At 45.4% G+C, this 23,264-nt stretch overlaps 1 protein-coding gene across 1 annotated transcript in view; it reads right to left on the bottom strand.

Annotated features, from left to right (window-relative positions):
- Positions 1-23,264, bottom strand: part of KIF26B (kinesin family member 26B) — a 385,389-nt gene that overhangs the window by 98,265 nt on the left and 263,860 nt on the right. The window contains exon 5 of the mRNA XM_036277591.1: positions 9,030-9,210. Within this exon, the coding sequence (XP_036133484.1) occupies positions 9,030-9,210 (181 nt within the window). The remainder of the gene's footprint in view (positions 1-9,029; positions 9,211-23,264) is intronic.

Genomic DNA, 23,264 nt, shown 5'->3' with positions numbered 1-23,264 from the left:
GAAAACGTGCAAGGACTTTTGTCTCTGGCACTGAAAGCTGCTATAATGGCTCAAATACTCTAATTCAGTGCTGGAATGCAGAGGTCAGTGTTGTGGACTGCATGTTTGTCCCTCCCAAATGTATATTCGAAAATTCTAACCCCCCAGGTGATGGCATTAGGCGGTGGGGACTTTGGGAGTCCCTGACAGGAGGTGGAGCCCTCATGGTGGGATTAGTGCCCTTGTAAGAAGAGACAGGAGAGCTGACTTTCTCTCTCTCCTTCCCCCCTCCCCCATCTCGCCTCTCTACCAGGTGAAGTACAGCAAGAAAATGACCATCTTCCAACCAGGAGGAGATCTCTCGCCAGACACCAGGTCTGTCGGCACCTTGACCTTAATTTCTCAGTTTCCAGAACTGTGAGAAATACGTTTTTGATGTTTTGGCCGCCCAGTCTATGAGATTTTTGTTATAGCAGCTATACTAGACTAAGACAGTGTAACAGAACAGAACTAAGATGGACTTGTAAAGCTATATGAAAGAGCACAGAGGGTCTTAGGTTGTGGCTCTGAGTAGCTACAGGATTTTTAAATCGGAAACTATTTAACAATCTAAAGACAATTATATTTTGCTTTTAAGAATGTATCAGAATGATTCCCCCAATGATAAATTTTATTTCAATGAGGCATTAGAAAGGAATTCAATGTTTTGTTAGACAAGTCATAAAATAGACAGGAAGAGCATTTTCTGCTCAGGCACAAAGGAAAACTTTTCAATTAACTCAGCAGTTCGGACTCACAATTCTTTATAAAACATTACTATCAATCCCATTTTAATGAGATAATCACTGCAAATCGTTATTAACTTTCCTTTTCGCCATTAGCAAGAGAAAGACAGAAAGATAAGATGCTAGAAATGTTAGCTTAAAATACACCTGCTATTCCTCCTCTCTTGGTGTCAGTAATTGTCTAATTGTGCAGAGCCTGACTAAAATGTGGTTTTTGGACAAAGAATGATCAAAAGCCCTATTCTGACATTATAATCCATTCTACTGCCCTTTGGTTAATTGAGAAAGTGGCATTTATTCCAAAGGGAATTTCCTCATTCTATCTGCTGTTTTCATTCCATAATTCAGGATGCTAATTAGGGATTACAGGTGTTCTGGGAGGCCCCAGACCTATTCTCCAATTATGGTAAAGGTTTCTAGCCTTTAAAAAGTCCCCTTAGAAAAACCACTTCCCGCTCCTCTTTCTGCACACGCGTGCACACGCCTGCTATCGCCACTGAACACCTCAAAAAATGGAGCCAGTAGAATTGAGGCTGAAAGTCACAAAATGAGGGGAAATGCTTAAGAATCTCTCATTCAAATGCTGCCCTAAAGTCTTCATGACTGATCATCTTTTACATTCAAAAGTTAAAATTCACCCACATAAATGGGTTTAACAAGTTACTTCCTCTTGGCGGGCCTCTGTTTCCTCATATTCAAAATAAGATGATTGGGCAAGATGACCTTTGAGCAGGTAGACTCCTCCTTGAGGAATGTCAGCTGCCTTGACCTTTGCCCGTGTCCAGCATGAGGCAGCGTCCTCCCCTGATGCCCCTCTCCCAAGGTAACTCACCTGCTGAGTTGTAAGTGAGCCAAGGGCCAGCAGGGTCTTCTCATCTACATGTTCTTCGTGTTTCTGCCTCATGAGCACAGGTTCGTCGTGCAGGAGGGATCGTACAGTGTCGCGTTCCTAATCAGAACTTCACCAGTACTAAATAGAATTATGTAAAAATATTCAACGTGTTCGGAGCGTCCTTTATGGAAGCTGGCCCCATGGGGTTCAAAGATGAAAAGAACCTAATTCCTACTCTCAGTGAGTTTACAACCTAGTGAGAGAAACTCAAAAGGGCATTTCATGGGAAATGCAAGGAACTGAATGCCAGCTTGCCCGCAGACACTTCCCGAGCCGCTGGCTGCCGATACCAGTCTGGAGGGCTCCGTGTCCCTGGACGTTAAACCGGGAGGTTTTCAGAAGGCCCCAGCTCCTGACCTTCAGCGGGCAGGAGACGTTCAGAGACCCGGAAAACGTAGAACTGCCATAAGGAAAATGAAGCTAAAAGTCGGTTCCTCTTCCTGTGCTACCAAAGCTACAATAATGAACCTGGGATACAAGGCAGGTGACTTTCTGGGACATAGGACCAAACTGTTCCTCCCTGCTTAACCAGGAGTCTTTTCATCCAGTTTACTCTGTGTAGATACCTTGAGCAAAGAAAACCGGAAAACAAGCATTTTATACGTAGTAATGTGCCATCCTATCAGAAATCTGATCTAACAAAGCTGAGATGTGCTGTTTACTTCGAGTTTCCGTCTAACAATGAAGGCCACGGGAAATCACACCCATACAACTCGATCAGCAGAATTAACGGCAGTCGTATCAATAATGAAGAACAACATGGCACAGCACTTTCTTTAGAGATGTTTTACCCTGACTTTTCTGTCCAGTAGCCTGTAAATGGAGAACATCCTTCCAATACGTCCCTGTCATTTGCAAGAATGAAGACTGCCAAATCCAAGGGTAGCATGGCAGAGGATGTAGAAACAGTCCCTATGACTTAGGTCCTTCATGTTGGCCCTCAGAGCAGCAGCACGTGCAAGTCTGAGCCCCGAATCTCTGGGATGGTTGCTCTGCATACTGCGCATGCGCACCACAGAGACAGGCGGGCGCTGGGACCATGCGGACACCCTCCGCCTCCGTGGGAAAAAGGAGACAGCGAAGATTAATGAGTCAGAACATTTTCCCCAAGTCTCCTTTCTCTGGAGATACACTTTGGAGGAGGGGTCAAAAGAAGAAAGAAAAGGAGGAGGGAAAAACTGAACTGGAGCTGCATGACCTTAGCAGACTCAACCGAAACCACCCGAGTGCAGAAGAGAACAACTGTAATTAGGGAGTAGAAGGTCACACGAGTTTATTTCCCAGAGGGGCTGACGATTTAATTTACAAAGTGGTCGCCAGCTATCCGGATGAGTGTGCACGCATGCGCTATTTGCACAGGCTTCCCCTCCACATGCACACACCGAAACAGAAAACTCACAATTCACTTTTCCATCCGTACCTTTGAGGATGAAATGGTCACCGGTGAGTGAGAAGTGGGGCCCAGAATTTTCCATCACCGTGAAATTATTTCACACCTACTTGGAATTAAAGACTGGCACACATCTACCTACCCCGCGCTCTCTGATAAAGCTTCAGGACAAGGGTGGTAAAGGCAGTAATGAGGAATTTGACAACTGGTACCCCGTCCAGGCAACCTGGACCTCGGTGGGCTGGAAGGCACGAAACACTCTCCTCAACATAGCAGTTCTTCTTGAACGAGGGATACCAGTACCAGCCATGTCTACGTCTTGAATAAATGAATATGAGCTACATTAGTAACTTCTGAAAAATCTTACTTTAATCGAATTTTTCTATCTTTCGGTTTTTCCCTTCTTGTAATCAGAACATGAGCTGAACAAGAATCTTGGCTTCCTCTTTCACACTGTGTTTGGTAAAGGCTCGGTAAATGAATGACTTCTACCTTAAAAAATGTAAAGGAAACAAGTCTCTACTAAAGAGCACATATGTTGCTTTTAGGTACTTTTTTTTTTTCTATGCCATTAGTTTACACACCAAACAAGAAAGTTTAGAGATAAACTGAGTGTAGACAATAAAGGACCTGGTGATGTGAGCCAAGTAGTGTGTGCATCTGTGCGCGCGTGTGTGTGAGAGGGAAGGAGGGAGGGAGGGAGGGATTATTTAGAGAATATATGTTCATATATTTTAACACAGGTCAAAATATGCTGCCACTGGGTTTGGAAAACAATGCCGAATAAGAGACAGATGACTCCAATTGAGGCCTGAGAATGGCCCCAGCTTTATTGCATAAGAAAGAATGTGGCCAGATAAGCAAGTCTACTTCTGAATTGCAAATCAGAGGATTCCACCAAACCCCTGCCTTTGGGCCAACTGTGCACAGAGGAGAAGTCTCGGTGAAGCCGCTCAGAGGTGCACACATGAATGGGCATGGGTGGCAGTTGGGATCCACCATAAGGATACCACACACATCCTTCTTCAGCCCAGACTAGGCTCAGCGGGGACCCCAGGAGAAGGGAACACCGTTTGGCACAGGAGTGGTGACTGAGGCTGAATACCAGGCAAACGTGTCGTGGGGATTTAGAGTTATGGATTATGGAGATTAGGAAATCCCCTCTTCCTTTGCAGAGATGTGGCCCAAAGCAGCCAATCAGCACCTATGTACTGTCCCCTGCAGTGACCCCTGCTGCAGGACCTGGAACACAGTGCATCTGTAGATATTCACTGAATGAACTGAGAATGGCAAGTTCTCCCCAACCTGTCCCCAGCTTCATTTCCCATAATTCCTCTTCATGTTTGCTCCATCAATTTTTTTTTTTACTTTGTTGTTTTTGTTTTGTTTTTTTTCTTTATTGATATTAGAGAGAGAGAGAGAGAAAGGGAGAGTTAGAAACATCGCTGAGAAGATCGATTGGCTGCCTCCTGCATGCCCCCCACTGGGGATTTGGTCCACAACCTGGGCATGTGCCCTGACTAGGAATCGAACTGGTGACCTCTTGGTGCAGGGTCATGCTCAACCACTGAGCCACACTGGCCGGGCTTTACTTTGTTTATATTGTTGACACTATTACAGATGTCCCCCATGCTCCCCTTTGCCCATCTCCACCCAGCTTTCCAAATTCCAGAGTCTGTTCTCTTGCTGCTGGCACTCACCAGCAAGAGTTTTCCTGTACCCCCAAAACACATTTGAGGGGGGGGAGGTTGGATGCTGACCATTCCATCCTTTTGTGACACTCCTAGATTATGAGGGAATTATTATGAAGAGACTATCTTCCAATATTCTTCTGGGAAGAGGAGAATCAGCCAACGCACAGGTGGACTGTCATCACCAACACGGTTTCCCCATCACTGCACCATTCTTACCACTAAAAGTGTTATGAGTTTGTTTTGTTTGTTCATTTATTTTGTTTATATTCCACATATAAGCAAAATCATATGGTATTTGTCTCTGACTGACTTAATTCACTTAGCATGATACCCCAAGTCCATCCATGTTGTCGTTAATGGTAAGTATTCATTTCTTTTTAAGGCTGAGTAATATTCACTTTGTAAGGTACGTAAATGTCTAATTACTATGTTGTATACCTGAAAATAGTAAGTAATATAACACTGTATATATCAACTATTGCTGAAAATTAAATTAAAAATAAATAAATAAAAGGGGTTATTTACCCGTGGCATGGCTAGAGTCATAGACTGAGTGAATGAAACAGATAATGTCAGTTGCTCTGGAAATTCACAATCCAAGACGTAGTGCTCTGACTAAGCTGTGACACACTAACAAATGAACCTTAAACATGGATGTTAATTAATTGTGCAAACAAATTTCACTAAGAGCGGTTACTGACTTAGGAGAAGGAACCATTTTCAAACAGATTAGAAGTACCATTTACATATAAGCCACACCAATGAAATATTAACAGGGACTAAGCTACTTTGATCCACTAATCATCTTTATCTATTCATTAAGGATGTCTTTACAAGGCCCCTTAGTTGTATAGTTTTGTTATATAATTTCCAAGTTAGGCAGAATTATTTTAAGTCTGTAATTCCAACTTTTCCTTAAATCAAATTGTCCTTCATACTGTACAGGTGGGGGCGAGAGATCCAAGATGAATTGGAATGATGCACCAGATTACAGCATTGTAAGGGAGGGATTCTGTCTCATCTGTCCATGACTGCAAGCCCAGTGCCCAGCATGGGTGCCTGACACGCCCCAGGTCCTGCTGTGTGCCAAGGTCTGCTTAGGTGCTGAGGAGTGCTCAGTGCCCAGCAATGACTCTGAGTGAGGGTGGGGGGAGTTGCCCCTGGAAATAGCAGGGAGTGGGACCCAGGGGAGGGACGAAATGGAGTGCCCTGATCCCTCTCTGTGGTTACTTTTGCCTATTCCTGCCCTGTCTCTCCCAACTGTGACTCTGAAAAGGCACACATATCCTCCTCCACTGGATGAAGGCAACTGGTTCCCAGTGTTAGTTTGCTCTCATTAGGGCCCTATGACACACTTATCTCCACCCTAAAATGTGTTTTAAAATATGTTTTTATCTTTTTTTTAGAGAGAGAGGAAGGGAGAGAGAGAAACATTGATGAGAGAGAAACATTAATCAGCTGCTTTCTGCCTGCCCTCCAGTGGGGCTCAGGCCTGACACCCGGTCACATGCCCGGACTGGGAATCGAACTAGAACCTCTTAGTCCATGAGATGATGCGCCGTCCACTGAGCCACACTGGCCAGGCTCCACCCCAAACTTTTAAAGGTCATGTAGATCTCGTGGCAGCCCAGTGAGACAGCAGAAAATAAAATGACTTCTTGGTTTGATTCCGAAGGCTCGGGAGACATCTCTTACCTTCTCTGGGCCTCAGTTTTCCTGTCTCCTTAATGAGAGGGGAGCTCTAAATACACCCATAAAAGCCCTTCCATACCCGTGAAAACCGGCCAGGTTTCCCGAGGAGGTCCTCGGGCGGTGGGGGCACGAGCTGGCCCCCACCTCAGGAGGCCCCAGTTCAGGTTGCTTTTGGAAATTCAGTCAAGCTCATCAACGTCATAGCGTGGATTACATACGCTCTACACTAACCTCCGCTGTATTTCTTGGAGATGTTAATATGTAAAATTCCCATGACTAGATGGGAATTTTTCCAAACGGGTAAAGAGAATGGTAGCCCTCATTTCGTAATTAGAGTGAGATTGGGGAGGGGGAGCATGAGTCCAGGACATGGGCGCCCCCTACGGCAGAGTACAGGCCTTGCAGCATCAGGAGGCCGGATGGCTGTGTGCTAAGTCTCAATCCCAAGGCACCGAGTATATGATCACTCGTCTCCAGAGGGCACGCCCTCCACTGCCACCTCCTCCCCCCGCCGTCTGCCCTCCCTGCTCAGCTGCCATGCGGCCACTGGTGGGACAGAAGTCACCCTTCCCGTCATCTCTGTGACCCCCAGCCTGATGACCCCATCCATGACACTGCCGTGGACAAACTCAGGGCTTCCTGCCATTCCTGCCTGGTTAATGTCACCCCTTTCTCTCCCACTCTAAAAAGCACTGGAGAGCCCTGGCCGGTTTGGCTCAGCGGTTGGAGCATTGGCCTGCAGACCAGAGTCCCAGGTTCGGTTCCCGCTAGGGGCACGTACTAAAATAAATAAATAAATAAAACAAGTTGTGGGTTATCACTATAACATTACAATATCATTGTCATTTAAAGAAAATAAATAAATAAATGAAAAGCACTGGATGGCAAATGAATGAGAGGGGGAATCTCTTCCATTAAAAAAAAACAATAACTGGCCCTGGCCAGTTTGGCTCAGCGGTTAGAGCATCGGCCTGTGGTCCAGAGAGACCCGGGTTCAGTTTCCGCTAAGGGCGCGTACCTCAGTTGCAGTTTGTCCCCGGCCCTGGTTGGTCGTGTGGGTGGCAGCCCCTCGATGTGTCCCTTTCACATGGATGTTTCTCTCTCTCTCTCTTCCTCTCTCTCCCTCCCTCCCTATCTGCACAAAAAAAATGAAGAAATGTCCTCAGGTGAGGATAAAAAACAAATAATAACTGTATGATTTGCAAGCTGTAGTTTACTATCGACTGTAATACTCATTACGGTTGTACCTGGACTCTTACCTGCTCATCCTATTTATAATTACACTTATGTCTGGTCACTACCTATGGGACATCCTGGAACGAAGACTGAATCAGTGTCCTCCAAACTGTTTTGGTGTGGGGGCTGGGTCCTCCTCCTGGCTGATCACACTCGTTCTGCTGGTTCAGACCCTGGCTTGGCTCCCTGAGCCCCTTGTCCCAGAATTCCAGGGTCGGGGGGGGGGGGCGGGGAGTGGTGCTTAGGGATGGCGGAAGGTGGGGACAGAAGACCCTAGAGTAATCCATTAGAGCAATCTATTCAACATAATCTTAAAATTGAGACACTGTTGGAAAGGGAAACAGCAAGTTACTATCTTCCCAAAGAGGCGGTGAAATTGGGGATGGGAGCGCATGGGAGGAGACAGGAGAAACTGAGAAAGGAGAGAACCACAAAGGGAGCCGGGCAGAGGGCACCAGGTGAACCCCAGAAGGACCGCTGACTCAGGCTGAGGCCCCCGAAGACCGTGAACCCGGGAATAACCATGTTTGGGGGTCACAGGGAAAGAGCATCAGTGGCGGAAATAAACAAGCTCCGTCCGCCTACATCAGCAGCAACCCCTCGGCAGGACCGGCAGCATTCCCACACGAAGCCCGGGCGCCTCGTGTCAAGCTGGCACTGACCTATCAGGCTGGAAATAAAAGAAATAAAACAGCCACCGCTCTTCGGCTGAATGTTTCATCTCTCTCGGCTCATTTCCCAGTTGAAGACTAAACCACAGTTGCTTCACCCAGCCGTTTATCAGAAGAGAGACTGGGCCCGAGAACGAAGTGATCCCAAACATAGCTGGGCAACATCTCGAAACTGTTCCTGCATCTCTTTCTAAGCGCTTGTCATGATTCAAAATTGCATTTCTTGGCCCGAACAGCACAACCGAAAAGGCTCCCCAGAAATCCCATCAGTAGTCGGGGCCAAAAGCAAGTGTTGTGTTTTCTCTGAAGAGGAGAAAAAACGAACGGGTTGCCATGAATTTACGAAGCATCCTTACGTCTTATTCCTGCACTGTGCCTCCTCGTGGTCTCCTGACTCTGCCTTCCGTCTTTTGTGTCTTTTCTTTAAAGGGTTACCATTCTCCCCAACAAGGCAATGTTTTATTGGTGCCAAAACCATATCAGATCTCCAATAACTGGAATGTCTTAATTTACTAGTTAGTATATGTGATCAAAGAACATGTTACAGGACTTCCAAGTGAATTTCATTTTGTCTCCTTTTCTCCCTATCACCTCCTGTTTTAAACAAATACACCGAAGCCCTGATTCCCTTCTTTCCCCCAAGACAACGCCACGCCCCGAGCCAAGGGTGGAGCCGGCGGAGGTGCCTACCTTGCCCAGGCCTGGGGTGTCCTTCACCTTGTTGACGGCCCTCAGCAGACAGGGCGGGGCCGGGGGAGGGGAGGTCTGCAGAATGCCACTGAAGCTGGTGGCAAAGAGTGGCGGCTCAGCGACAGAAGTAGAAGGTCGATGTTTCTTCTTCTTAGAAGACAGGTTTAACTTCTGGGCAGCTCTGGAGGGAAAATGCAGAAATGAACAGTGAGGGGGAAGCAGGGCACCATCACGCATGCTAGGTTCTCCTCTCTTAAAGCCCCTCCTAGTCTCGTGGAAGGCTACGAGTTCCCTTCCATCCTCCGTGTGCCTGGAGCAGCCCTCAACTACAAGAGTCAACTTAATGAGCTACCCAATCATTTATACAGCAGAAAAAAGCCGTAAAAGTGCCTGGTTCCGCCATGGAGATTTACAAAGAATTGTTTGTTACCCACAAACACTCAGCTTAAGCATGAATAAAGCTGGCCGTCTTTAGGGATAAACAGTACCTATTAGGTTAATCACTCCATAATTTCTCCCGTATAAACTCGAGTGAGAGAGCCCTTATGAGTTATGTGGAAATTCCAACACCTTGTAAAAGCCAGAGCAGTCTGATGGAGAGCCAGGCGGTGACCAGGCGAGGCGTGCTCCGTACGTGCTTGTGGAAGAAAAACACACGCCCGGAGCAGGGGGAGTAAATCACACGGGCTTCAGAAATGTAACACCAAATCAGAACACGTCCACCAGGGCGCGGAGGGCTGAGAACACGGGCTGCTCCGTGGAAAACGGGCTTGTTGTGCCGGGTGGTCTCTCCGCACAAAATGCCATTCATGGGCAAGTGCGAGGGGTGAGAGGCACCAGGAGGGGCAAGGTTGCCACATCACTAATAACACTGGCTGTTTACATCACAGCTCCCCTCGCTCACACCTTCTGTAACACGTACAACACGACCCTCAGCCTAGCGGAGAGGGAGAACACCAGGCAACCCAGACAGAGGAAGGTGTCTCGTGGACTGTGAATATACTCATTTCTGGATTAATTCTCAGTGTTTTCACACTCTCGTTCGGAAAAACCCAATTTCCTTATCAAATGTCGTTAAACATTTGAGCTGCTGCTTAAAACACGTGGACTCCCATGACTATTCTGCAGATCAAAACCTTACGATCCGTCCAGTATTCTCACCCACTTCCCAACAGGTCACAGGAGAGGCAGGTCAGACAGACAAAATCGGCATTGTCTGCACCTCCTCCCACCACATCCCCCCAATCCTTGGGGTGATCTGGAAAAGTTCGTTCTCATTTTGTGTCAGCAATCATCACGCTTTTGACAAATCCCCTGAGCTACCAAATCGCCCCTGTACAAATAGAGCCAAGAATAATGACTTCAAAGCTTAGATTTTTCTGAGCCATAAAACTGAAACTCAGTTGCACAAGAGTGCAGTGCAGAGGAACGGGGTGGGTGAGGAGTCAGAGAGCTTGATGGAGAGACGCCCCCACAGTCCCAACCCCATGTGCCAAAGGTCAGGCACTCCACGGCCACTCAGTTGAAGGACGATAAAAAGCACAAGGGCACTTTCCACAGTGCTCGTGCCCATCCACAAAAAGAAAACTCGGAAGAAAGTGTTTTCATGACTTTAGTGCCCCTCTTCCTCCTACAGTTAAAGGGGAAGCAGAATTGCTCATTGATGAGTCCGGCGCCAGCTCTCGTTTCTCTCTGAGGCTCTTTCCCTGAAGGACAGTGACTCGTCCGGCCCCGTGTGTCCGCATCCCATTCTTCTGACATCTACTCCTGTGCTCGGTGACCCTCACCGCTTTCCAGCCGGGCTGCCTCTGTCTTGGAGAGTTGGAAAGAAGGGGGAAGATGGTGATCCAAAGCCGAAAGGTGGTGTTTCTCCACTGACCAGGGGATTCTTTTGTCCAGAGGCAAAGGACTGGGTGTTCTCTCTGGTTCCCACTCCCCCACCGGGTGGGGTTCCCAGTCAAATGGGGGGACAGAGTGGAGAAGAGAGGAGAGGAAGAAGCTATGGAAAGGCCACTTAGAAAAGGTAGCAGCCTGCTGGCTTCCTCCTTGTCTCTGCTACCCGTGCCCACATACTCCCCCAACAGAGACCCTGCGGAAGAGGAAAGGGAGGGTCCTTGAAATGAAGGCCTATGAAGGACATGGCCAAAGACGGCACCGCAGGGTTTCTTCCCCTCCCCCATCTCTCCCGCTCCCTCTCCCCGGCAATGTCGGTTTCCCACTCTGGTAGATCATCTCCAGTGCATACAAACGCGCTGTTATGTCTCCCAATTTAAAAACCGAAACACATATCCTCTTGATTCTTCTTCCCCAGCCAGCTACTGTTCTGTTTGCTTGCTCACCTCTGCAGTGAAACTCAGGGGAAGTGTGTATACTTGCTTTCTCTAACCTCCCCTCCCATCCCTGTAAGCTGGTTCCCACCACTCCTCTGACTCTGTTGTCAAGGCTACCACCACCCTCAGCGTGCTACACGGAAGGTGCTCGCTCGGCCACACCTTCCTTGACCTCTCAGAGCACCGAGTACACGAGTACACGCTTCCTCCTGGTGCACTTTCTTTTCGAGGCGGCCAGGACATTCCTTTCTAGTGTTCTTCTCCCCAGCCTCTGGGGGCAGGGGGTAGGGGGCGCCGCAGGGCTCAGTCCTGGTGCCCTTCACTCCTACACGCAATCTCTTCCTGTTTTCTTCTGGGATCACAGTTTTAATAACATTGTTACACCTTTGATTCCTGACTTTTATTTCCAGCTCAGCCCTCACTCCGGAATTCTATGTTTATTCGTTCAACCACCTCTCCAGCAATTCCATGTGGATAGCTGGTAGATATCTCAAACGTCCATCTCTAAAATCGAATTTCTGATCATTTCCTGAAAAGCTGTAAGCCTTCCGCCTGCCTTGTTTCAGAAAATGGCCTGGAAATCCATGGCTCCCCTTCTCACACCACACGTCCAGCCCCTCAGGAAATCCTGTTGGCTCTAACTTCAAGATAGATCTACGATCCAACCACCTCCCACCATCGTTACTGCTTCCATGTTGGTCTGAGCCACTAGCTTCTCTTGCCTTGATGACGGCGACAGTCTCCCTTTTGTTTTACCTCCCCAGCCACCCAATCTATTCTCTACCCGGTAGCCAGAGTGATCCTTGTAAAACATAACTGCTCAAGACCCTGCATTTTGCTTCTCATCTCATAGTAAAAGACAGAATACTTACAATGGCCTGTAAGTCCTGACACATACCTCCCTCGTATCTGAGACTACCTTTCCTACTCTTCTCCTCTTCGATCACTCTGATCCAGCCATACTGACCTCCAAATACTCCTCATACACTCCTACCTCAGGGCCTTTGCACAGGCTCTTGCCGCAGCCTGGAATGCTCTGCCCCAGATAGACAATAGGCATATGGCTCACTCTCCTACCTCCTTGTATCATTTTTCAAATGTCACCCTATCAGTGAACCTATCCTACCTACCATGGCAGACTGTTTTTTTTCCCCAAAGATGGCAATACTACTATGTATTCCATCCCACCAACTCTTCTTATGGCATAACATTGACACTTCTTCACTGACAGGTGGGGTCCATTTTCCTTCTCCTCGAACTTTGAAATTGCCTTCACCAACAGAATATGGTGGAAATCATGCTGTCTGGCCTCCGGGTTAGGTCATAAAAGGTGACATGGCTTCAACCTGGCTTTCTCACCCTGGGAGCCCAGCATCCACGTGGTGAGAAGCCCAGGCCACATGGAAAAGGCCATAATGGAGAAGAAATGAGGACTCCAGCTGACCACCAGGGTCAATTACCAGACAAGTGAGTAAATGAGCTTTTAGATGACTCCGGAGCATCTTTAACCTCTTCTAAGTAAAGCCCAAGGCCGTGGAGCAGAGATAAGCCATCCCCACCGTCTTGTCTGAACATCTGAACTCTAGAAACCATGAGAAATAAGAGTCATTGTTGCTTTAGCCACTAAGTTTTGGGGATAACTGGTTACATAGTAAATGATGCACCGCCCACTGCCGACCTCCTGATTTCACTTACCCTGCAGGCCTCGCCCACCCCTGACCACCCCCTGACCACCAGACACTCACTGTCTTCTCACATAATAGATTATCTGCTTGGTTACCATGGGTATAGTGTATTGTCTGTTTCCGGTCTAGAATGTAAGTTCCAGTAGGGCAGAGTTCATACATATTTGTTGAATGACCAAAGACTGAAGGAACTAGGGGTATTTAGTCTGGGGAATATAAACCTGGAGAAAAGGAAAGGAAGAGTTTTTTAAAAAAACAAACAAGTCCTGGCCGGTTTTGCTCAGTGGTTAGAGCACCGACTCACAGACCAAAGGCTCACGGGTTCGATTCCAGTCAAGGACATGTAGTTCGGTTGCAGTTCATTCCAGCCCTGGTTGGGGTTGTGTGGGAGGCAACCAGTGGATGTGACCCTCTCACGTTGATGTTTCTCTCTCTTCCTCTCCCTGTCTCCCACTCTATCTGAAGATAAATAGAAAAATATCCTTGAGTGAGGATTAAAATAAATGAATAAAAATAAATAAAAAGCAAATAAAAAACTGTCTTTCAAGAAATGAATAAATGATATGTGGCAGGAAGTATTTCTCATGCTAAAAGGCCAAGATAATGTCATAGGCCACCTTTCTGAATTTCAGAACACCTTGTGAGGAAGTTAATGTACTCCCAGTTACCAAAGAAATGAGGCTTAAAGAGGTAAATCCCGAGTTGTTTTAATATCTGACCTGAATTTGAAATCCAACTTTTGTAGAGATTAGGTAGATAACAGGCCAGTTACTTAAATTCTGGTACTGTTTGTAATGTATACCAAGGGCCCAGCACAGCACCTGGCATAGAGTTGGGACCCAATAATACCGTCATCATTTTCATTATCACAAATATTACTAGCAAGCCTCAATTTCTGCACAGTAAGATACAGCAAAAATAGAATCTACCTTTATAGACTGTATGAAAATCACGCAAGCGCATGTAAAGTGGTCCGTACACAAGAAGAACTTAATAGATGGTACTTCAAAGGAATATAGTAGTAAGTAGCGGCGTCGGAGTGAATGTAGGTCTACGCGGCCTCGTACCGCCCTATGAAATCTCTGCACAGGTAGCAAAATAAGCAGATGAAACGTGCGGGTTTGCGGGTGTAAGGGACATTTTCGTAAACCTGGATAAACTGTTAGCGATGAGTCTGCTGCATGAAATGGTGCGTCTTTTGTCCCTAGCAGATTCCAGGTAGTGGCTAAAAAAAACACTTACAGGAAATATCTGAATAAGTGATCATGCATTTGGAAAATCCGACAAGTCCAAAATCTCTTCCAGTGCAGAGATTCTGAAATGATCCTGGAATTTCTATTCCATGTAGGGGGCCTCTGTTGGCCTCAATGCAGAAAAGCAGTAATGGAAGGGTTATTTTCAGACTACATTTAAAAATGATTTTCTTGGGTAATCCTATGTCACTAACATACTGCATGCCGACTGCATTGAAAAAAAAATATTTTAACAATTAAATTTCTTCTTAAAACATGTATATAAATAAATATATGAGGAGAATGCCACAGTTTAGAATAAAAGTCATATTTCACAGCCATCCATATAACCACAGGGACATTTTATTTTAATTTTGACATCATCATGATCAGCTGTGGGATCTCCAGTTTACATGTTCCAATTACTTAGAAGTCAGCAGCTTCTGCCGGTTTCATATAGCACCTCTGTGGCTTACAGGCAGGAGAAGGTTAAAGCCCAGAAATCATTCATGTATAATTGTATGTCCGTGACATCAAGGAGAGGCAGTCATGAAATAATTGAAAGGGTAAAGACATTTTGGCTAGAAGTGTAGTTTGTGTAATTAATGACTTGCAAGTTCTCTGCTCATAAGGAGAAAAACAAACAAGTGGGTGGTTTTACAAGATTTCAAACAACACAAAATTAATCTCAAAAGCAATTATAAGCAATATTTACTTGTCTCCTTCTTACCACGGATATTATCCCATTTTTCCTCAAGCTATTCATCGCAGCATACATCTTTGAACATCCACAAGCTTCATTTAATTCTGTGTGCCTTATTTCAAGAAAGAGATCGTTTCTCTAGCGGGGTGAAATGAACACCTATAAAGAAAGCGGTGTCATGCTGAGCATTCGCAGGCTGTGGGGAGAGCAATGGTGGGAACTTGGCAAGAATTAAAACCTACTGAGCTCAATTCTTCCCTCTGAGCTCTGCCCTCTCCCTCCATAGACGCATTCATCTCGCCCAGGAGACAGCATCCTACCACATCAATGTGATGAGAGATGAATTCAGGAATCATTGAGATGACCTTCACATGGGACCCTGACTTCTTCCTCATTGTCAACATCTACCCAGATCTAAAACAAAAAATGAGGTCGGTAATTATCTGGCGGACTTCACTGCTTTGGGTGAGAGGAAAGGGCTCAGGCCTCTAGATAGATTGGATGGGAAGGTATGGAGATTAACTTTTTAATTTTTACATTTGTGTGAGGCATGATTTGACCTTGGATTTTCAGAACTGTGAACTCTTCCAATGGAAAGCCTCCCACTCTTAGTGCATCTCGTGGTTATTAAAACGAGGTCTACCAACCTTAATGTCTAGGGATTACTAAAATATTGACCTAACATCTTCTAGGAATTACTAGTTTCATGAAGAATAGAACTTTCCTTAGGAAAGGAAACATCAGGCAGTACAGTCATTTCTTTTTTAAAGGATTCTCAATCCTTATAAAAACTCTCACACACAGTGGGTTGCTTAACCACATCTTGAGGGCATTTCATTCCGCTGAGGGGCGTGTTCAAATGTGGGATGCTCAGATAGGTGGGTAAAAGGATTCTAAAAATTAAGGCCATTCAAGTGCTACTAACTTGGACCGCGGCAATTGATTGGTGAGACAGCAACTGAAAAACCGCACAAGGAGGGGGCAGGCCAGGCCCTCAGTGCAGCCCCATCTGCTGCTCAGAAAGGTCCTGACCCGGGGGAGGCAGACGTGGCAGAATCTCCACTGTCAGAACGAAAAAGACAATCCAAGCCGCAATTTACTGTGACGGTGGCTGCGGCTGCCGTGGCCCCGACGGCTTCTGTGCCATTAGGAAACATCTCAATGCGCTGAGGATTAAGACCGTCTGATAACGAGGAATGACACGACAGATCACAGCGGCGCCTAGGAAATCTATGGGGTCAATGACACAGTGGGGGAGGAAAACACAACAGATTATAAGTAAGGAGGCTGCGTGATAAAAAGCAGGTCTGAGGTGAAGCTTCTGGAAACAGGTAAAGATATCCATCTACATGTTTAAAAAGCACAAACCGCCACCAGTCAGGTTCCATCTTGAAAGAGCACCTGTTCCCAGTATGCCGGCGCTGCCCTGAGCACGCATGTCGTGTTGGAGACTCGCCAAACGGGACGAAGAGTCTTCTCCTTCACCTTTCCATTTCCTAATTGGCTGTCACCAAGGTCATTTCCATGTCCCCAGAGACTGAAAGCATATGGGCCTTGGGTTTTTTGTTTTTTTTTCTGATTTCTATGTAAATGATCCATTTCATTAGTGTCAGAAAATAATTCATGACATGACTTCAAATAAAATGTTTACTGCCAGGAGGCAAAACATGGCTGACCATCCACCTCGAACAATATTGTGTTAAAACGTTACAGCCAGACTGTTCCAATTTGCAAATGGATTGATTTTTACAACTTAGTGTATAACATTAACCCATCGTGATGATTGCTCTGCATTTCCCTTTATTTGTCTCTAAAACATGTACCCATTCTTCAAGGGCTTGTACAAGCTGCCCTCACTGAGTACTTCAGGGACCACCACCCTTTCCCGACATCTTACAACGACTGGACTTGAGTTCATATTCTGGGTTTTAACACTTGATGAGATGCTGCTTTGCCATGTGGTCTTTGGCTTCTGTAGGTTATTAGTGTTGCCTCCATCATTGCATCATTAACTTATGAAGGTCAATGCCATGTGTTGCCTTTCTTCTGTAGCTCCCAGACCTGCCCTCTGGCTGTCTGCCTTGCTGATGGCACAGTATATACGTACCCAGTGCTTCTTCATCAATCCAGACTTTGGATCTATACCCACACACACCACGTCCCAAGATTAAGTAGCCTAGAGCTGTAGGTACTGCTTAGACCTCGGGATGTTTTACTCTTTCTAAAGCATTTTCCACACATTGACATATACACCCTCACTCAGTCCTGTGAGGTAAGCAGAGAAGGTATTTGTACCACAAATTACAAATGTTTGTTTGTTTGTTTATTTTAGGGAGAGAGAGATAGAAACATCAATGTGAGAGAGAAACATTGATTGGCTTCCCCCTGCATGCCACCTGCCAGGGATCGAGCCCACAACTTGAGCATGTGCCCTGACGAAAAATCTAACTGGGACCCCTCAATCCACTGAGCCACACCAGCTGGGCCAAATGACAGATTTTTAAAACGAAGTCTCGGTAGCTCCCTAATTTTATCCATGGTCACAGGACTAGTGATGCTTATACTTGAGGTTAGGATTCTGGGCCCAGGGTCTTTCCAGTACATCAGGCTACCATGTAATTTGTTAAGCGAACGCAGTTATTTTACCTTATTGGAGCAAAATAAAACCAAATAATAATCATTTGCTTAATAATAAAGACAAAAAAAGCAGTTACATATTTCTGTATGTAACTCAAATCAAATCACATATAAGCATTTACCAATTACTGATCTAGTTGCTTAGCAACATAGCTTGGTCTCACAGGGGGAAAATGTCTCAGCTGAGTGAGTTAGGTCATGCCCAGAATTAGGATGTGAAAGGCAAATTATATGAAAGTGGCTTCTCTATTTCTATAATCCCAACCCAGAGTGAGTCCTTGCATGACAATACAATCCAACAACTACCCCCACCACACAACATTGACAGGACCCATCTCATGCTCTCCTTCACCTCGAGAATGCTGGAAGCTGCTTAGGATGCAATCAATAAATATTTATTGAATACGAAGAAGAGCTAACTATGTAATCCACAGGCTATCCACACCACTAGTCATCTTTGAGTTACCCAGCAATTGCTGTGTGTTCAAGAGCCTGCCCCTAAATTGCACGGATGAGAAGGATCCACACCACCAACATCACTGATCACTTTATATTGGCTCCACAGCTGCAGAGATAAAGAAATAGGCGGTAAACCTAGTACCCAGCTGAAGAGCCTCCCCATCAGTCTGCAGCTGACATTTTTTCCTGAACTGGGTCATCTGGGGAGCACACCACTCATTCAGGCCTGAAGGCACAAAAGGGGAGTATGGGTGAAAAGCGGAAGGAGAATTTAGTCAATAATAGTGTGGTAAGTTTGCACAGTGACAGATAATTACTAGAATTAGTGGGGTGATCACCTTGTAAGGTATAAAAATGTTAAACCGCTATATTGTCACCTGAAACTAATATCTCCAACATAACACTACATGCCAACTCTGCTTAAATTAAAAATAATTTTTTAAAGTAGTATTTGAAAACCATACTGTTGGTGGATGTTGCCAATCCATTTGTGTTTAGATTTTTCCACAGTCAGGGTGGGAATATTATGGGTAAATGAAAATATGACTTAAGGGGGAAAAAAAATCACTGGATAAAAAGGAGCCTGTTCACAAACTAGTGAATATTTTTACAAAAGCTATTCAAAGGAAAACCTTCTCCTTTGCTTAAGGCCTGATACCTATGAAGGTGTTTGATGAGCCCTGCTCCTTGTATGAAAATAGAAATGTTTTCAAATGCCCAAATAAACAGAGGTTTAATAAAAGAATTAGTCGTTGGTGTGTAGGGCTAAGCAGAAGACAACGCGTGAGTTTTTTATCTCCTGCATTTTAGAAACAGCAAGTAAACACTGTGAGTGGCAGAATCCATGCCCTTCGCCTCCGAGGCTCAAAGGGACGTGTCCGCTGCCTCCGCTTCTGATTGGTGCATATGCTCTTGTCTCTTCGATGCTCTGGTTTCTCTAAACTGCTCCGAGGTCACCGGCATTTGGGACATTTTAGGAAAGACTCTTCCGCTTGTCTTGCCAGGGGAACCTCTGCTCTAATGAACTTAATTTTGCCCAGAACTTGACAAGTTGGTGCCACACTCTATCAGCAGCCTGTGGACAGTGGACTTTCTTCTTACACGTTTCTAGTTCTGTATGTTCAGCAAACTCAGTAAGTCAGATCCAAGTACTGCCAAGACAATACATTCCAGGGCAGGACCTGGAGGAAAACACTCCTAGAGACGGGGAAGTGCTATTTCTGAGCCTCGATGAGCTCCGCAGTGACCTCAACTTGCGGGAGCCTCAGAGATCTTTCTATTTTAGCAGGACGCACCCCCATGCTTTCTTTTTTTTTTTATCCTCACTTGAGGACATTTTTCCCCCCATTTATCTTCAGATAGAGAGAGGAGGAGAGAGAGAAACATCTATGTGAGAGAGACACATCAAGTGGTTGCCACCCACATTACCCCAACCAGGGCTGGGGACAAACTGCAACCGAGGTACATGTCCTTAGCGGGAACCGAACCCGGGCCTCTCTGGTCTGCGGGCCAACGCTCTAACCGCTGAGCCAAACCAGCCAGGGCACCCCCACTCTTTCAAGGATGCTCGAAGATGGACTAAACCCGAACTTATTCTCAATTCACATGTGATGGAAAAGGCTAAAGGAACATACTACCAATGTGTACACTGCCTTTGATGCCACGTGACATACACGCTAGCTCGTGACTCCATCGCTATTGGCTTCTTCACTGCAGCCACATCGTTCGTTTCACGAGGCTACAGTTCCTACTGCCCACTGTCCTGGGGGGATAGGCTCCGACCTGCCTGTACACACTCACAGAACTGAATTATCAGGGAGGAAAAAAGCATAACACACACACATGTCTGGAGGGCCATTTTGCTTGAAGTGTGTTGACTATAGATGTCCTGGGCAATGCCAGGTGAGGACAAAGCACAAGTTGGGCAGTCTGCCCCGTACCTGTAGGACACAGCCTTGCCTGCTGTCTGGTCCGGTGCCAGAGGTCATGCACTGGGGTGTGATGACCTAGCCATAACTGCACCCCAACTCCCCCCGCTCTTATTCCTGTTCTGCAGCCTGTGCCAAGGCCTGGTCTGGGTCTTCCCAGACTCCTAACCGGGCTTTCTGATCTCCTGCAACTCGACTTCTGCTTACAAGCCTTCGGCTCCAGCCCACGTTGATCTTGCTGACTCTCTTCCTTATTTGCACTAAGGTCCCCGTGCACTTTCTCCTATGCTCACTGACCTTCCTAGTCCTCAGTCCCTCTGACCAGATTCTCCCTGTCTGCATATCTTTATGGCTCTGGCCAGCTCTGCCCAGCCCACACCTGCTTGGTACCACGGAAACTAGGCAGCTTGACCTCCTCCAGAGCCATGCTTTTGCCACTGGGCCCGATAGATAAACAGAGCTGTGAACACCTACAATGCCAGGACTAGCCAGAGGCGAATGTAAGTTTAAAAATCTATTCCAAACTATATATATATGATTTTAGTTCATTGCCATTACTGGTATCTTCCATAAACATGAATTAGTGAGACTAGTGAGAACTATCCAGTCTTATTCAATGGAATTGATGAAACTATATAACTATAATCCAGCTATTTCCGTTGCCTGTAAATATAGACAGGGAAAAAAATAATCTTAGACAAATTCAAGCCCATTTCTTATGGACCATCATAGCCTGATTTTTCTGCTGAGAAACAACTACCCATAACATATGTATATCTAAACCTCTAAAGTTTATATATACACTAAAATTAAGGTTCCTTCAAGGAATAAGCATATTCCAGATAATTTGATTTCAAGAATCTAATGAATCTAATGTTCTTTTCATTACATCATGCTGCCTTTTAGATGCTAACTCCAGTAGTTTCTAGCTAAGTCATTTATATATAGCTCTAATGTAATGCAAAAAATAAAGAAACTGCATGGTCTGCCATAAACAGAGAGCCCATTTAAAGGCCAAGGGTGACCACTAATCCCCAGGAGTTTTCCTTAATATTTATCTTCCTTAGCTGTTTGGTAGAAAATTATCTTGAAAACTATAAGACACCGAAAAGCAATTGTGTTGTTCACTTTCAATGTTTTTCTTTTACAAGAAACGGTGCTTTATTCTCACTTTCCCATATTTTGATCGTGCAAAATTAAAAACTGACATGAAATTACACACATCAGATATAAGCTGCTGCCTGAAGCCGCAAATTGCTATCGAGGTGCGACGGCGAGAAGTGGACAGTGTTGGCAGAGAGCATGAAGCCTTTAATCCCACCTCTTCACTCAGTACCTGTAGCTCTTTCAGAGCAAAGCTAATTAATTGTCAGTGCTAGGTGACACGCTCTGCGGTTTGGGGGCTTCTTGGTTAATTAAATTTGAATATAACGGTCGGTCTTGCTTGCTAAAGAAAGTAATTTCTTCTCTGCCCTTTTATATCAAAATTTCTTTTGGTTTAACAAATTATTTACTCCAGTTGAAGTATGAAGAAATAATTAAGATGTTTCAAAGAACAGCGGTTTGCATGGGGTCTCTGCCTTACAAGAATAGGACCGGGACACAGCCGGTGGTACAGACCCTGCCCCTGGCTGCGGCGAGGCTGGGCTGCCCCGGATCCAGACGGTCTTTCAGACTGCTGGTTCTCAGCAGCCCCACTAGAGGGAAAGAGGCAGAAACTCACACCTCCTCCTTGCCTATCTACTCTACTGCCCAGTCACTAGGGATGAAGTCTAGCAGATCTCTGGAAACCAGGGCAAGTGTGAACTGCAGTGAGGTGCATTGGTCACGGTCATGTTCAGCAGCTCCGGAGTAGAGGAAAGAAGGCAGCTTTTGTTTTCGGAAAAGGAGGGAAGTGATCTCCACAAAGCAGGCTGTATAGACGAGCAATTACTCCAGCAAAATAACTTGTGAAAGGAGACAGAATGCATAGCAGTCATGGCCTATTGAGACTCTATGCCCAATTCCTTCGGAGACTTTGCATCAAAGCCGCTAACCAAGACCTGCGACTTACTCTTTGTTGTACATACTTGCTTATTTGGTTATTTCTGCAGGTACAGGGCAGCCATGCTATGAATCAGCATGGGGCAGACCCAGGAGGTAGGTTGGTGGTACACAGCCACCATTGACAGGACATGAACTTGAGCACGAAGAATGGACTCCCTCCATCCCTCCCATGCATTCCCCTGCTGCAATGCTTCTTTCTATTGCTGTGGCTGAAGTTGAGGGCTGTGCATGAGCATGTGTGTGCACGCATGCATGCGCGCATGCGTGTGTGTGTGTGTGGTCTGGGGAGAGAGGGACAAGGCAGGAAGAATAAACAAATTAAAAATAAGACAACTCAGTGGATTCTCAAGTAATTCTCTCAACTAATGTCTTTATTACATTCTTCATAGTTACTTTTTGTCTTGTCATTAATAAGTATGTTTGAAACGATTAAACACTGCTATAAAGAAAGGCAATTGTCTTGAAAGAAATTGTAGGCAACAGAGATATTTATCAAAATGAAATGAAGACAGTTCAAACTTCATGGTTAGCTCTGTTAAGACGCCTGAGCCACCTGAAACTGCACATTTGTTTGTTTTAGAGGGTGTGTTGTCTTTAGGTAGGTGAAATCTACAATAAGCAGAATTGAATTTTTTATGCGGTGGCTGCTCTTATTTATTGGAATCCAAAGTTAAATGATTCCCACATTCGCAGAATTTGGAGCATGATGATGTTATTTTAAGTGTTGGTTTAGAGCACAATCTCAAGTTTACCTGCCCACACTGGTAATTATAGCTAGTTTTCTGACTCTGAATCCTTGGCTACGAATAAAATTCCCAGATCTGATATTATTACAAGGAAAATGATATTTCTATGTACCGATAGAGCTCCTAGAAATAGATTGTGTGAACAGAAAAAAGTACCAGTTGTTTGCAGAAGGTGCATCCAGCTGTGTCTGGGAATCTATTCAGCTGGGCTGAAAGCAACTCATGTTACATAATCAATCACACACAATCAATCATCTTCTCCTCGTGCGGACTGTTAAGTTTACACACAGATATTCTTCTACACGTCACTTGTAACTTGAGTTTTTATAAATTAAATCTTATTTCACACTGATTTCTATGAATATTTCAGAGACATTCTGTCTTTATGAATGATATTCCACTGAGAACTCTGTCCGACAAATTACTGACAACAACCGATGCAAAGACTCATCATTGAAAGATGCACAGG

The sequence above is a fragment of the Molossus molossus genome, unplaced genomic scaffold (genome assembly GCF_014108415.1).
Source record: "Molossus molossus isolate mMolMol1 unplaced genomic scaffold, mMolMol1.p scaffold_m16_p_23, whole genome shotgun sequence".
Taxonomy (NCBI): domain Eukaryota; kingdom Metazoa; phylum Chordata; class Mammalia; order Chiroptera; family Molossidae; genus Molossus; species Molossus molossus.
Note: the sequence above shows the minus strand (reverse complement) of the source record. Positions and strands in the feature narration are given on the sequence as shown.